Source organism: Amblyomma mixtum, chromosome 3 (assembly GCF_055824585.1).
Source record: "Amblyomma mixtum isolate Tamu chromosome 3, ASM5582458v1, whole genome shotgun sequence".
Classification (NCBI taxonomy): Eukaryota; Metazoa; Arthropoda; class Arachnida; order Ixodida; family Ixodidae; genus Amblyomma; species Amblyomma mixtum.
Window position 1 is genome coordinate 204,868,285 of NC_143014.1, and position 17,167 is coordinate 204,885,451.

The window sequence follows — 17,167 nt, forward strand, 5'->3', positions numbered from 1 at the left end:
AAGGTAGCCTCCGTTTTTTTTTTTTTTTTATCGTTTCGCAGCCCGTCGAACTCGGTGGCGACCGCTCACTTGGGCACGGTCAGCGCGCTCGTTTCGTTCATTCAAATACGGTCGGCAGCGCTAAATTATGGTAGCGGATCAGCGGTCTACTGGTTTGTTTGTCATATTTCGCGGGCTTTCTTTAAATCCCGTAAGGACCCCGTAGGAGTTACGTTGCTACAAAAAATTGGATCTGTTCTTTAGTAATCCCCTACACAACTTAAAGAACGCACATGACCCTAAAGTGAATAATAGAAAAATTGCGTAATTATTCTTAGCTGATTAACTAACCAAGCGAAATTTTAAAAATACTTTGAGGAGCACCACACGACGGGAAACAAGACGTAGTTGGTTTCGCCCAGCTCCGGTGAGTTAGTTTTTTTAAATTGTTGATTCATGTTACGAGAAACACATTGTATAATGGGTGTTCAGTTGAGTTAGAAAGAACGAAGCGAGCGGAGTTACTTTAATCAAGTTCTAAATAATTTGTTAGGTCGACGTGAACAGGATCCCATATTGGCGACGCGTACTCGAACTTACAACATATTAATGTCTTAAAAATCAGGGGTTTAAGAGAGGTTGGAGTGCTAGTCGAGGAAAAACTTAATAGTTCCAAAAAGAGAAAAAAACTGGGAGTGGACACTTAAGCTTCGCCTTATGGGTTGATGCACATATATGGGGAATGGGTCATTCTCGACCCTGGGAGTCCTCAAACCACTCCTGGCGCTGTGGTGCAGCTGTGGGCTTATGCGACCCAGATTACTCTTCGCGAGCAACCTTTCGCGTATACTCATTGATTTAACTGCCACCTGCCACGGTGGTCAGTTTGCTCACAATCCGGTATGGAGGCTGTGATGACGCCACAAGGTCGCCCAGCCTAGGCGGCCCACTTAAAGCCAGGCTTCAAATCGTCGCCGACGCCGGCCATTTTTTTTTTCCCGACTTGGGGGTACTTCGAGTTGGGAGGTTTTAACGCTCTCGCGTTAAAACGGAACTAGAGGTCGACACTAGGTGATCAGAAGACGTTGCTTCGTGATGACCTTGGTGGCTCGCTCGAGAGCCCGGCGTTGGACAGCCAGGTCTGAACTGAGCAGCGCCGCCTCCCACTGCTCAAAATTATCGAGTTGCCGCTCTAGTTTAGGAAGATCAGCGGGGAAAGCCCATAGGATGTGGGCTTTATCGGCGCGTTGACCGCAGAGGGCGCAGCCGGGGCTGTAGCTACCGGGAAACACGGTGGCGTACTGGGCCGGCGTCGAGAGAGACAGCGTTTGAAGCCGTCGCCAAAGATTTTGAGAGAGATTTATCACCCGGCGAAAGCCGGAATCTTTCGAGTCGATAATGCATTTTGAAGGCGTGGTACGCGACCTAGCGGTCCTTCGAGGAAAACGTCGCTTGGTAGCCGGCCAACGGCCCTCCTCGGTGGGTGAGACCTCGAGCAGCGTCGTGTGCGGCCCTGTTTCCTGGTGCATGTGCTGTGTGGGCGGTGATCCAGATGATGGAAATGGTGCGGTTAACGAGTGGGACTGTCCGAAGGATGGAAAGAGCAGCGGTAGAAACCCGGCCTCTGGCAAAGCTATGTACTGCAGACTGAGAGTCACTAAGAATAGTAATGCATGATGCGGAAGCTATGGCCATGGCTATCGCACATTCCTCGGCCTCTTTCGGGGTGCGAGTACGAACCGCCGCGGACACAAGAGGCGAGCCAGTAGGGGATACAGCTGCCGTAGCTACTTTTTGAGTATATTGAGCAGCGTCGAAGTATGTGGCGTGTACGCGATCCTGGTATTGTCTGTGGAGAGCCTTTGCAAGCCTATCTCGCCGGTCAGTGTAATGAGTCGGATGCATGTTCTTGGGTATCGAAGGTATGGGTAGCTCACTGAGAGTATGCCTGGGCAGTGACGTCCTTTCTGTGAAAGCCGATTCGTACGTGATGTGTGGTGTGGAAGGAATGTGACGGTTAGAAGGGGTATATGTAATGCGTTCGTATTGTGCTGCCAGATGTAGCTCGACTAACTCCTCTGGTACTTACTATTGTCTGAATTGAAGCAATTGTTTTTGCAGGACTGTCCATTTTCTCTAGAGCTGGAAAAATATCACAGAGATAATCCAGCATGCGATTAGCTTTACTGATAATATAATTAATGCGCCTCGTTCAAGATCAGTTATTTGGTGTAAAATACCAATTATATGAATATCAATCCTGAATTTTAAGGCGGAAGTCTTTAATGTCTCATCGTTGTAAGCAGCAGTTGTCGACAGAAATGTCACGCTTTTCAGTTGGTCGAAACGGTCGTGACGTCACAGTGCGCCAATTTCAAATGGGGCCAATTGTACTTTGGCTAGTAACCATGCAAGGGATCATATAGTGATGCTCCAAGTAAGTAGGACGGAGCTTAGTTAATTGCTTAATTACCCAATTAGCCTAATTAACTTTTCAAGTCAGGCCATATAAATAAATAAAACCGAGTAGGAAATTGGTCGAGCTCGGGAATCGAACCCCGGTCTTCGGAGTGCGAGACGAGCATGCTATCCACTCCGCCAAGCCAGCTCGATGGTTTGGAATGAACAAAGGCGCGTCTAGTGAATACGGTGTCTTCGCTGACTGCCATCCTCCTCCTCCCTTCCCTTCCGGCGAGGTTTAGGTGTCCACCGAGATATGAGAGACAGATACATTTCCTTTCCTCAAAAACCAATTTACCGACGAGCGAGGCCTAGAACCGAATGGGCGATGGCGTTCTATGGACACCCTGGCAGCGTTGCAAGACGCTGTCGCGTTCCACTCTTACAGGCGAAGCTTAACATCTTAACCACACATCAGTGACCGCACTTTAGGTCAAAAAAGTGCACCCCCCCCCCCCCCCCCTCCCCCTGAATTTTGACGGGTGTCCACCGAAATATGTGAGACAGTTACTCCGTAATTTCCTTTCCTAAAATACAATTTTCTGTTTCTTCATTACGGGTCATCTTTGTCTTTCTTCTTTCACTCCCACTTCCACCCTTCCTCTACGGTGCGGTTCAGGTGTTCACCGAGATGACAGAGAATTACTGCGCCATTTCCTTTCCTCAAAAACCGTTGGGTTCAAACGGCAAGGTATCGCGCCGAACGGGTGGTGGCGTTCCGTGGACTCCCTCGCAGCGCTACAACACGCTCTCGTGTTCCACTCCTAAAGTCGAAGCTTAAGCGTCATTAATTAGCAGTTAATTCGTATTCAGGCATTAATCAGTAATTAGCCATTAATTAGTGATTTGTCATCACTTAGTAATTAGTACTCAATTACATGTGACGCCACCAGTGCCAGAGAAGCAGTCAAAGTGGTGCGGAAAATGCTTTCGCCTCTACGCACTTTAGATAGTCAAAGTGCCCCCTGAATTTTTTGGTGTGTACCTGATCTACAAACTAATTATGGATGTGTACAAGCTGTCGCACACATTATTCTAGGCATTGAAAATAGTTTATCGTTGCCAAGTTCTCTAGTCTGGGCACATAAGAAGCAGAGCTTGGCTCTAGATGTACAGCCTCCCTGATTTTTAATAATATAGCGCGAGCGTCGACCGAACTGCTGGTCAGCGCCTTATAACGGCGATAAGCGTGCAACAAGGCGAGAGTTCGCGCACGCGCACGAAGGCAGAGCGTCGTCTGCTAGGCTGTTCCAAGCACGAGGACACACGCCCTGCCGCAATATCAGTTCGCAAGATCCCGCCAAGCCGTAAAGCGCATGCGCATTATTAATATGTGAGACTGCATGAGACATGATTTCTTTCTCTCTTTTTTTTTTGTTTGCCTATTACGGGAGGCCAGCCTGGCGATGCAAAGTGATAAGAAAAAATAAAAGTAAAGAAATATAGCAGCACATTGAAACCATTGCCTGGATCGCGATAAGCGGGGTTCCAACCAGCTCTTTAATGAGCCTTGCAGTGTCTCGACGGTATAAAAAGGCACCGCAGCTCTCAAACGCCCACTTCGGCGGAGAATGCCTCCACGCGTGCCACTGGAACAACGCCACCGCGTCATCGCAATGTCGCTTTGCGGGAAGTCTCAGAATGAAATTGCTAAGAGCGTTGGAGTCACTCAGGCTACCGTAAGCAGAATAGTTCAGGCTTATCGCGACGAAGGGCGCATTTGTGACGCTCCTCGACATTTGAAGCGCAAGACAACGGAAGAAGAGGACCATGCCATTGTTGCTGCGGCTTGTGTAGCGCCCTTCATGACTGCTGGCCAATTGAAGCAGGTTGCTGGAGTGGACGTGAGTGACAACTTGGTGCGTACCCGACTTCGAGAAGCAGGTCTTCGCAATCGAGTTGCGGTGCAGAAGCCGAAGCTTTCGGCGACTAACAAGGAGAAAAGGCTACAGTTTGCACGCGACCATATTGAATGGACCGTGGAGGACTGGGAAAATGTTGTCTTCACAGACGAGTCCACGGTTTGCACAAAATGGAGCCAGCAACAGAAAGTTTACCGGCCAGACCTCATGAGGTTGGTGATTTATCATTGTTCATTTTTTCGATTTGGCTATGTTTGGCTTAAACCTGCGAAAGTATATGGCATTTGCTTCCCGGGGTGACATGTGATTATCAATGTCAGCTATCACTGTTCAAGAAATAGATGATGCAGCACAGGCGGGTAAAATGGTTCCTAAATAGAATTACTTATACTTGGTTAAATTTAAAAGATGTTTGCTGAGATTGTGGATGGATTATACTTCCATGTGAAGAGGGGGTGTATTGTCGCTGTAATATTTTCATTACGTGTCGTTTAATATTGTCTAGGAGTCATTGACACACTTTATGTTGTGTATAAAATTTTCTTCCACTGTTGCAGGTATGATCCACACTATGTTCAGAAGGTCAAGTCTAGTGGCAGGACGAGCGTAAACATTTGGGGCGTAATAACTAAGAACGGCCTTGGCCCGCTCCGTCGTATATCGGGCCGCTTCTGTGCTGAAGCATACCTGGAAATTATTGATCAGGAGCTTCTTCCCCATCTTCTGGACGGCCCTTTCACGGATGGTTGCTTCTACCTACAGCATGACCTGTCACCGGTGCATGCTGCACGCGCCGTGAAGGAACATTTGGAACAACTAGGCATCATGACGTTGTCTTGGCCTCCCCAGGGAGCGGACCTGAATATAATTGAAAATGTTTGGGGTATCCTCAAGTCCAACTTGTCAAAGATGAGTCTCCACGATGCATCGGCAGACGGCTTGTGGGAAGCCGTGAAGAGTGCATGGGATGCCCTTAAGGATGACGTGGACCTTGTACCCGCACTCTTCGACTCCCTGCCCAGGCGCATCGCGGGTGTTGCTCAGTCCGGAGGCGCGTTTCAGCGCTATTAACTTATATGTATGATGTGTGAGAGCCTTGAGACAAGGCCCTGTTTCAGTTCTAAAATGCACCAAGGAAATAAAGGTTATTTGATGAAAATACACAGAAGTGTTCTACATTCGCGGATACATGCAGCTGTGTCTTACTACCCCTTCCTCTCCTGAAAGAACGAGCTTATACACCCCACGCTTCTCAATGCATTCATCGCTCCTAACGTGGCGACTGCCATTTCCAGCTCAGGTGACGCATGCTGAAAGCGGCAACCTTCTTGCAGAAAAAAAAGGAGGCGCAACCATTCGTGGCTCCGTGGTTTTGCTTAAGTAGTTCAGGAGTGAGCGGGTAAACTTTACAGAATTGAGACAACAAAAAAAGACAGCATAAGTGGGCCTTGGTCCAGAGCCACAAAAACCGAAAAATGATAACTCGCAAGGAGGCATTCTCCGCCGAAGTGGGCGTTTGAGAGCTGCGGTGCCTTTTTATACCGTCGAGACACTGCAAGGCTCATTAAAGAGCTGGTTGGAACCCCGCTTATCGCGATCCAGGCAATGGTTTCAATGTGCTGCTATATTTCTTTACTTTTATTTTTTCTTATAACTTTGCATCGCCAGGCTGGCCTCCCGTAATAGGCAAACAAAAAAAAAGAGAGAAAGAAATCATGTCTCATGCAGTCTCACATATTAATAATGCGCATGCGCTTTACGGCTTGGCGGGATCTTGCGAACTGATATTGCGGCAGGGCGTGTGTCCTCGTGCTTGGAACAGCCTAGCAGACGACGCTCTGCCTTCGTGCGCGTGCGCGAACTCTCGCCTTGTTGCACGCTTATCGCCGTTATAAGGCGCTGACCAGCAGTTCGGTCGACGCTCGCGCTATATTATTAAAAATCAGGGAGGCTGTACACCAATTTACAGCGTAAACTCTTGGCTGTGGATCAGTGCGGCCGCGCAGACGTGTTCATTTTAGTTGTGCCGCAAAACGTCACGCACAGATGCCTGAATGAGGTTTCGGAAACCAATCAGGAGCCGGCTGATGCCGCTTGGGGAGCACGAGTGTTGGATTTAGAAATAATTAAATTTAATTGCTCACTGTCGCGAGACTGAGAGATTACCATGCATGCACGTAAAGTGGTACGCTCGTACAGATTCTGGAAATTATGAGCGTGAGGTGCCGGCGTTTGCACTGGAATACTATGCATGTCCAGAGGCTGTTCGGGGTGAACGCGCTAGGGAAGCGATCACTAAAATTTATTGTTGCCGCTAACGTCATGACGTAAATAATAACCTTATATCAAAAGCTTCAAATGAGGCGCATGCTGGGCTGCATGTAAACAAAAGTGCACCGTATTCTCGTTACAATTGTGCGTAAAGTAGTTTTTCAACGCGGATTTTATCTTGCGGCACAATCTTTAATCTTCTTATTGTCCTCAAGCTAAAAAAAAAAAAAACAATTTTTTGCTCAAGAAGGGTTAAATTCCTGGACATTTCTTAACCCACCCGCACCCCTTCCTTGCATATATAGTTTAAATTCAGAAAGTCAGCATGCAGAACTAGCCTGCCTAACATAGAAAGTTAGAGCTCAAAGGAAGTTTCGTGGGAGCTTAATTGTTAAATTAAAAACACGTACACTCTGTGAAGTAAAATACGCGATATTAACACAGCGACTGCTATGAAGCAAGCGAGCGAGGCGAGAAAGCTGAAACTGGAAGTAGAGGTAGCTGCTTCACAAAAAATTAAACGCAACAGTGTGTTCGCCGAGTAGTGTTTCGATGTGATTTTTAACAGAATTATACGTAGTGTGGTAGGAGGCGACTTCCACATTGAAGCAGGGCATGTGGCTATGCGATGTATTGGGAAAGAAGAGGGCGGAGACGCGCGGGGGGCACCGCACCTGATGCTGCTGACCCTAGTGGGAAATGTAGATTTCATTGCAGCTCATTATTCATCCGCAAAAGCAGCTCTCAACAACGTTCATCATGGCGATCATTTCACAACAGCATTCACATTGCATTTCCTTTTTTTTGAAGGGGTCAACATTGTGGGCATCCAACGCAAACAGACCATGAACATACCGGAATGTTCGTGCGAGATCATTTCTCAGAGTCCACAATAGTTAGGCCGAATTCAGCACCAACCTGAAAAATTAGTGCGCTGCTATTTGTCCTAAGACTGCCTTCCACCCTGCTCCCGTGGTGACTTCGACTGTGCGACAGCCCATGTGGATATAAGTACTTTCATACACTCCTTGCCGTGACTAAACAGTGCTTTCCACTCTCTGGCATATGGCGGTGCACGGACCGCGTGTACATTTTTCGTGCGCACGTCAGTAATTGCAGGCGCACTTACATTTTCCGTCAGCAACTTGATCACGGCACGCTTGCTAGGTGTCGCTTGTCCTTGGCATCAGCCATTGCCACCCGGCGACCTTCAGTTCGATGCGAAACTGAATGAGAGAGGAAAGCCACGTGCATAGCTCCTAACTATTACCTACAAGGATAAGTCAGTGAGTCCCGGGACATCATAAAAACGTAAGCCGATTTCACCATACCTGGGCTTTAAGCGTACAGAATTCTCTTGAATGTTATTCAAGCGCGACGACTGCATCGCGGTCCTTGCGGGAGCTGTGATTGCCGGCCAAATGCATAAACGAAATATCAGCCGTGCTGCGTTGTGAAGGGCGAAACAGGTGTCTGTTCTCAAAACGCGCGTATGGCCGGGCAGTGGTACTGCAGGCCCGCGGTTAAACTTCAACTTACGAGAACCGAAACGCTTACTATCTGGCGTTGCTGCGATGGTCGACTGGGGCAACTAGCAAGATTCATGTCCTGACTCGAACGGTGACGCCCAAGCGCACGATAAGCTGCTTTTCGCCCATCGATGTCATATTGAGAATTCAGATAATAGCTGTTTCCGCTTTGTTTTACCGTGTCACGTTTCAGCGTACTCCGATATATCGCAGCAGTACGGCGTTAACACTCATTCGAACAATCAGCTGTGACCAAAACTGAGCAGCGACGTTTGACTCTTTGTCTCAGCACTAGCTGAATCATTAGGCTAGGAAATTTACAGTAACAAGGATACTTGTATAAGAGCATGCTTCAACAGATGCGATGCAGTTTCTTTCGCTCGTATGCGGGAAGGTTTGATCCCCCATTCCACCAAGTGCCCGCTGATTTTTCCATGAGTACAATTAAGCTATCCTCTGACCTTGTGCACGGCTTCTTTGGAGGGAAAAGGAGCGTCGTCCAGTGCGTGGGTGCTCCTTTTAGCCCCAAAGTATTCTTCCTCTCGGTATGTACGAACTAGCCCAGTAGCAAGCCCTTCTAAAATTGGACCGTTACTTTGCTTACTCAGCCAAATCCTCTTCAATGATTTCGCATGTGATTTGCCAGAAATGCAGCAGCTGCTATGACTAAGGTGCAACCACACGCTCTGAAATTTTTTAGCAAGTTTTTGTGATTTTAGTAGCTTTTCAATGCCGCGTCTTCCCGTTTGCTCTACAGAGATAGAATTTTCTGCAAGATAATTGGGTGCGATACTCTACACTGTAGCAAGACCCGAAGTACTGCTCAACGTGCTTCTTTACGCACCCTTCCACCTTCTTTGGAAGGTTAACTTGTTCGGAGAGTCGTACGAGCTTGTTCGGTGCTCACTCCGGCTTCTCAAATGTTACCCTCCTGATGGTAGGCAAGAATTTTTACCCATATTAATGCGATAGCAGTACAGATGCCGTTCTCGAATAAAGCCGGCGCCCGTCCGTCCTTGTCACGAAAAAGCAGGTGGCCCGCTCTCCACGGTGCGAAGGTGGCAATGAAATTAAGACAAATTCAATGCTATTGCCATCTATCCACCATGGTACTACGCGTCAGCTCTTTGGTCGAGAGGAAGGAGAGAGGGAGGGAAGGAAGGAAGGAAGGAAGGAAGGAAGGAGAGAGGGAGGGAATAAGGTAGGGATGGAAGGCAGGAAGGAAGAAGGAAGGAAGAAGGAAGGAAGGAAGGAAGGAGAGAGGGACGGAGGAAGGAAGGATGGAAGGAGAGTGGGAGGGAGGGATGGAAGGAACGAAGGAAGGAGAGAGGGAGGAAAGAAGGAAGAACAGAGGGGGAGGGAGGAAAGGATTGAAGGAAGGATGGAAGGAAGGAAGGAGAGAGGGAGGGAGGTAGGGAGGGAGGAAGGATGGAAGGAAGGAAGGAAGGAAGGAGAGAGGGAGGGAGGAAGGAAAGAAGGAAGGAGAGAGGGATGAAGGAAGGGAGGAAGGAAGGAAGGAAGGAAGGAATAAACTTTATTCATAAAAAAAATTGGCTGTGGCTTAGCTTGGTTAAGCCTGGTAATTGCGAAGCAATACTTGGTTCTGCTGCCGTTCTTCTCGTTCTTCTCCTGTCGCCATAGCTCGCTGATGCTTTCTCTTTGCAACCTGCCGAAGCGTATAGGCTGGAGGCGGCATCTCATGGGCTTGACGAGAAGAGCGCAGTCAGGCCGCGGCCGTGGCTATGCGCCGCGCAAGGCGACGGTGTGAGATGGGGCCCCGTTTTTACACAGATGGTATGACGTCACGTAGCGCGCAGCGCCCCTGGTGAGAGGAGCGGGAGTCAGGCCGTGGCTATGCGCCGCGCAAGGCGACGGCGTGAGATGGGGCCCCGTTTTTAAGCAGATGGTATGACGTCACATAGCGCGCAGCGCCCCTGGTGAGAGGAGCGGGAGTCAGGCCACGGCCGTGGCTATGCGCCGCGCAAGGCGACGGTGTGAGATGGGGCCCCGTTTTTACACAGATGGTATGACGTCACATAGCGCGCAGCGCCCCTGGTGAGAGGAGCGGGAGTCAGGCCGTGGCTATGCGCCGCGCAAGGCGACGGCGTGAGAAGGGGCCCCGCTTTTACACAGATGGTATGACGTCACGCAGCGAGGTCACGCGAAAGGTCAAGCGTGGCTATGCGGCCGCGGCACGGCACGGGCTGAGGTGGTAGCGAAAGTAGTATTGCTTCGCAATAAAAATAATCGTCCTCTCGGAAAGGGCGAGATGGGTTCATAACGGGCCCGATGGTCCGCAGTTGCTGGCAGGCCCAAAGATAATGATGGAAGTCAGCCGCTGGGGCCTGACAGATAGAACACTGAATTGGGTATAAGGCCGCGTGCATGCACGCGGCTCACTATTACCGGCAAGACATACGAGTTGGTCTGAAGCTGCATCCAGACTGCGCTCTCGTGTGTTTCGAGGGAGTGGCGTGAGAAAGGGCCTCTCTGACTGCTGAACATTCTACATGGACATTCGCCTGCTCATCTAGTACAGCCAGGCACACATAGGAGAAAAAATAATAATAAGAGAAAAACGATTAACAAATAAAACGCAAAAGAAAATAGGGAAAAAAAGGAAAATAAAAAGCGCAATGGAAAAAGAGAAAACAGGAAAAAAACGTAAATGAAATGAAGAGAAAAGAGAAAACGCAAAACGAACATAAAAAGAGAACAAAAAGTTGGAGGCTTATCAAGGTTAAGCCCAGTGGATGCGAAGCAGCCTTCGTTTTGCATTCTTATTATTAACGTCCTTAGCGTTTGGAGGCATCTTGACCGCATACACGCCCGGCGCAAAGACGCTGGCGCGGTTGCGGGCACAGAGACTGACGCGACGGCGGGCGCGCGCCGCTTCATCCCTGGCGTGACGTCACATATCACGTGATGCAGCGATGGTGGCGCCGCCGCTGCGTCGCGCGCGACGGCGCGAACCGAAGCGTGGAGGCCACCGCCGGGCGACGTCCGACGGCGGGATATGAGGCCCCATCTGCAGCCGGTGTGACGTCATCACGTGACGTCACATCATGTGATCTCACTTCAAGGTCAATGGTGGCCACCGCCGGGCGTCGCGCGAAGGCCCGAAACCTACGTTAATATGCTTCGCATAATAAAAATCAAGAATGCTAAAGAAAATCAAAAAATAGAAAATAAAGAAAAAGAAAAAATGTAAGAAGAAAAAAGGGAAGAAAGAGGAACAGAATATTTCCAGTGGACTTGAGTACAGTCCAGGCCGCATGGAGGCCCACCAAGCGGCTACAACCAGGCGAAGGTCACCTAAGCAGCCTAGCGAGGAAGCTCAAGCACTGACTCGAGAACAGTCCAGCCCACAGGAGGCCCACCAGGGGGCCACAACGAGCTGAAGGCCAGCCAAGGAACTTGGCGAAGAAGCTCAAGGACTGACGATTACCTGAAAAGATCAAGGAGAGAAGAGGGAAATGAAGAGCAAGGAAATGAAAGAAAAGAAAAAAAAATGCCGCTGGTGGTGTCGGGCCTTTCCCTTGGCTCCGGGGGCGCTGGATGGTAGATCCTCCTTTTTTTCCCCTTTCTCTCCCCAACCTTTTCTTCTATAACACTTTTACTCTGCCACTAGTCCGACTTATTTTATTGTACCCTTTTCCATTTCCTTGCTTTCCCTACCGGCGGTACTTATGTGGAGCGGGGGAGCCCTTATTCTTTCGGGCTCATCTGTTTTCTGTCTGATGTCCGCGTCTATATGTCCGCGTTCAGAGCCGGGGGTTGCGGGCAGGTTTGCTGAAATCAACAGAGACGGGAGCCGGTACGTATATATCTATTTTAGGTGGGATGCGATGTCCGTACCGTTGAGCGTCTTGAGGTGAATGAGACAATGTGTGTTTGCTTGTATGCGTGTCTGAGTGGTGGAATCCTGCAGGGTCCGAGGAGGTTCCAGGTGAGCCTTGCTAGACCTCGGGAAGAGCAATCTGTGTCTCGAAAGCCCCACCGGTGGGTATGTTTGAAACAGCCACTTTCTTAGACAGTGGTGCATCGCTTAGCCGCTGCACCACTGCTCCAGTAGTGGTATGAGGGCTGCCCGCGATCTTTGAATCTATGAAAGAAAAGGGGTACTTGCGCGGGAGGTATCTCGAATGTTATTCCATTGTGTACTCTTAAAGATATGATAAGTGTCGTCCAAGTTTTTGGGCCACAGAGAACGGTACTGCGGGATTGGTGTCACCAGTGGCGCGTTGGGCAGTTTTACTGGCTTCAGGAGATTTATTGCTTGAGAGTAGATTAAAATTAGGTTTTCTAGGTTTTGCTGCAAAAAAAAAGTAGTGGAGAGCATATATTTACACACGTCTACAAGCTTAATTGCGACAAAGATGGTACTGTAACGAAGTAAAAAAGAAGATTGCACATTTTCATTCTACAGCTCGTAAAAAAAAGGTAACTGCCACTAGTTTGTCAACGGTGATCAATAACAACCTTAGATTATTGTAATTACATTGCAAGCCTAACAGCCATACAAACAGAACAATTGCAACAGTGTGTCTCAAGCAAACTTTCTGCAAATACAAGCATTTTACCAAAATCATAACGTTCCTGCAAAGTGCGCTAACCAACCAAGCCTATTATTACTTATGCAGGATGTCGTCTTAGTTGCGTTAAATTAAAAACAAAGAAAGGAAAGAAAGTAATAGAGAAAGAATGAAGGAAAGAAAGAAAGAGTAAGAAAGGAAGAAAGAAAGAAACAAGGAAAGAAAGGGAGAAAGATTGAAAGAAATAGAGGAAGAATGAAGGAAGAAGGAAATAGAGAAAGAATGAATGAAAGTGAAAGAAAGGAAGGAAGAAAGAAAGAAAGAGTAAGAAAGGAAGGAAGAAAGAAAGAGAAAGAAAGAGACGAAGAAATAGAGAAAGAATGAAGGAAAGAAAGAAATAGTAAGAAAGAAAGAAAGATGAAAGGAAAGAAAGGAAGAAATAAAGAAAGTAAGAAAGAAAGAAGGAAAGAAAGACAGAAAAAAAGAAAGAAAGGAAGAAAGAAAGAAGGAAAGAAAGAAAGAAAGAAAAAAGAAAGAAACAAAGAAACAAAGAGAGAAAGAAAGAAAGGAAGAAAGAAGGAAAGAAAGAAAGAAAGATGGGAAGAAAGAGAGGAAGAAGGAAAGAAAGAAAGAGAAAAAAGAAAGAAAGAAGGAAAGAACCAAAGAGAGAAAAAAAGAAAGAAAGGAAGAAAGAAAGAAGGAAAGAAAGAAAGAAAAAAAGAAAGAAACAAAGAGAGAAAGAAAGAAATAAACAGGGAAAGAAAGGAAGTAATAAAGAAGGAAAGAAAGAAAGAAAGAAAGAAAGAAGGAAAGAAAGAAAGGAAGAAAGAAAGAGAGGAAGAAAGAAAGAAAGGAAGAAAGAAAGAAAGGAAGAAAGAAAGAAAGAGAGAAAGAAAGGAAGAAAGAAAGAAAGGAAGAAAGAAAGAGAGAAAGAAAGATAGAAAGAAAGAAAGGAAGAGAGAAATAAAGAAAGAAAGAAAGGAAGAAAGAAAGGAAGAAAGAGAGGAAGAAAGAAAAAGAAAGAAAGAAAGGAAGAAAGAAAGAGAGAAAGAAAGAAAGAAAGAGAGAAAGAAAGAAAGAGAGGAAGAAAGAAAGAAAGAGAGAAAGAAAGAAAGAAAGAAAGAGAGAAAGAAAGAAAGAAAGAAAGGAAGAAGGAACGAAAGAAGGAAAGAAAGAAGGAAAGAAAGAAAGAAAGAAAGAAGGAAGGAAAGAAAGAAAGAAAGAAAGAAAGACGAAGAGAGCCAGCGACGTACTTTTCTCTGCCCCACACTTTTGTCGCACTGTTTGTCAGAAAGTTTGTTTCTTACGATTCTCTGGCGCCTAGGCAAAGACAAACTTTAACTGTGTTTTTTACAAGGATCTCGAAACTGATGCGCTTGCTTTTGTGAAAGCCAAGCAAGAAGCTTGCTCTCGTGAAACTGCACGCTTGCTGCGGCAACACGGCACACGGCACACACGGCAGCCTGGAGTGATCTCGTCAGGTGTGCAGTGCTTTAAAGTGTTCTTGCATCAAGAGTTAAATGCGATGAATTTCAAAGACGGCTGCACTGCAACTGAGGCGTTGATTGAAATGAACAGATATCCAGGCTTCCTGAAAAAAAAATGATTAATGACTGTTTTCCGAAACTCGATCGCATATGAATCTCCACAATGTACATTAATTGGCCGATATGAATATTCGCTGGCTCAGTGAAGAATCACAAGCCCCATGTTAGGTGATCAGTGGTGGTCAGATGTGGTGTTTTGAATGACCGGATCGTCGATCGTTCCATATACTTCCTTGTGGAGACAGTGAGGGTACCGGACGCAGAAATAATGCTGGATCACAGCCAGTTTGCCTCTCAGCGCCCTCAGTTAAGGAACCCTCGGGTCGTATTTCTTGACACGTCTTTTCGTTTTCCTTCATTTTGTTCATCTACCACTGGGCATGGTTTTCCGATGACGTAGGCCGCGGTAGACGACACCGCTGAGAGAGGACTAAAAGAAGGAAAGAAGGAAAAATCGGACCTTTGGTTTCAGCATGGCGGGGCTGCAGGGAATTCCTGTCGCGATCTTTGCGCTATACCTGCATGGCAGTTTCTCACTGAAGTAGATATAACGGAGGGTCTCCATGCCGCGGAAATCACTCTCTCCGCGCTTGACATTTCTTTTTTGCTCTGGGGTTTCCAGAATAAAAAGAATTACACCACCACCCTGCTCGTGCCCATACAACCTGAAACAAAGTGGTGTCCATGGTAAAAGAATGCACAGCGAAATGACCAGGACAAAGGAAGAAGTGGACAGGACAGGCGCTGAGGTGTCACCCCTGTGCTGCTACCGAACCAGGATTGCTAAAGCGAGGGCTCATATTCACGCAAGGTTCATTCATGATGAGTGTTGACGTATGTAGACAGCACTTAGAGCACGTCTTAAATGTAACTGCCTCTGCTTGCAACCTTTGTTATGTAAATAAATGTTCCTCGCGATCAGCTCTCGCTTGCAGGGAAACGTCAAAGCGCTTCTTATCTCGAATGGTCTGCGACTCCCATGTGCTTCTTCGGACTGATGACAACTGAGAACAGTCTCAATTAAGCATTAAGCAGGCTTTAGTAGAATGGGCCTAAGTTTGTAATAAATGCTATACCATTGGACAGCGTCTTTGCTGGCAGCTAGCCAGAGCAGTGATGGTGCCCTTTCTTGAGTGCGAGACGCGTCATGGTACAATACTGCCAGAGCAGGTAGACCGTTCGCGATCATCGCAGACAACGGTGTTGCGTCACGGGCGACGACGGCAGGGCGACGAAATTAAGGTCGGAGAACACTGTCATCGACGCCCGTTGTCAGTTTCCTTTCGTTTTGAAATTCAAAATTAATTTCCGTATACTGCTTCATATACTTCATATACTGCAGAAAAGCTTCATAGCTTCATATACTGCAGAAAAGGTTTCTTCGTACAGTAGAAAATGTACATAGTCGCTTTCACACTCATGAAATATTTTTAAAATACAATGTGATGCCTATTATGACAATGTATGACTACCGACTGAGTAAGCTTTATAAACAGGAAGTAAAGAATGGTGGCACATTCTTAAAACAGTTAGCGAATCTACAAAACAACACCCCGAGTCATGCCACCCGTTACAGCGAACACTGGATGGTAAAAACATACCGCACAACATATGGTCATCAAACATTGCAAAATCAGTTGCCGAAGTTATTGAATAAATTGAATAAAGAAAATGTACAATTCAAAATATATCCATTTAAAGAAATCAGAAAATACTACATGTCCAAATGATCATGCCTGATTGTCCCTCACAATCCGCAATTACACTTCTTTTTCTGTTTCTTAATACTTGAGTTTGTTTCTACACCCATATCCTTTTCAACTGAATAATTTGTACACGTACACAATTTGTACACATACACGTACAATTTGTACACAACTGAATAATTTGTATAATTTGTACACGGGTTGTACACGTAGTCCGGGTACTTCTTGCGATGCCTGGCGGCCTCCAGTGCCGCCTTGCGCCGGTAGAGCTCCTTGTCGGCGATGCTCAGCGCCAGCCACATCTTTCTCAGACGGGTGCTCACCTTCTGGTTGTTTTCGTTTGGGTTCTGGGCGGCGACCAGGCGCCTCTTCTCCTGGGCGAACAGCATGAAGGCGTTGGGCGGGCGTGGAATGCGCGAACGCAGTTCGTAGCTGTGCTCCCGGCTCGTAGGGCCCGGCTCCCCGAGCTCGCCCATGCTGAAAGACGAAGTCGATGGACTGTCTAGGTCGACCGCAGGTACGAGTTTGGATGGTGGCTGCTGGCCGTCGTTTTTTACCGAGGCAGCAGCAGTAGGGGCAGCAGCAGCAGCAGCAGCAGCAGCAGCAGCAGCAGCAGCAGCAGCAGCAGCAGAGGCAGTAGAGGTAGCAGCAGTCTCAAGTGGCTGCTGACTCTCTGCTCCGTGGGGTACGACGCAAGCCGTAGCGTCCATGCACTCGCATCCGTCGCACGAGGGGCTGTCCACCAGGGACTCGTCGTCATAGTCATCCAGGAGTAGGCAGTTGTGGATGGATGGGCACAAGTCAGGCGTCGTCATGGCGAAAGAAGCGTGGTGCCGGCGCCTGCCGCGTCGACAGTTCCGAGAAGAGTCCCGCCTGGAGGGCTTCTGGAGTCCAGCAGCGTCCACGGGCGACCCAACAGACCCACGAGGAGGCCGTGACAGAGCCGCGGTCAATGGCGGCGCAGAATCGAACGTCTTCTTCTTCTTCTTCTTCTTCTGCTTCACCATATGAAAATGGCACATACCCACGCGGGGGGATTGGCCAAGGTACGGTGGTGAATGCCAAGGAGGTATGAGTGCGGGAAGAAAAGCTAAGTAAAATAGTAGGATGTTTGAATTCAGAAAATATGTATGAATTGTTAGAAATGTTTCACAGTAAGCAAATTAGATACATCAGGAAACAAAATAAAATACGCTATTGGATATTCAGTGGAATTTTATATGGATTTAACAGGGTAAGCGCCCAGTTGCAATGATGTAATCATGAAGGTAGCCTCAA

General features: G+C 47.5%; 1 protein-coding gene across 1 annotated transcript; it reads right to left on the reverse strand.

Moving 5' to 3' along the window:
• Positions 1-11,412: 11,412 nt before the first annotated feature.
• On the reverse strand, positions 11,413-16,704 carry LOC149353377 (sex-determining region Y protein-like). The gene is made up of 3 exons (XM_089575809.1): positions 16,619-16,704; positions 16,086-16,366; positions 11,413-11,549 (listed from the first exon to the last, which is right to left on the reverse strand). Exons 1-3 carry the CDS (start codon positions 16,702-16,704, stop codon positions 11,413-11,415), a joined length of 504 nt encoding a protein of 167 aa, XP_089431935.1.
• Positions 16,705-17,167: the final 463 nt, after the last annotated feature.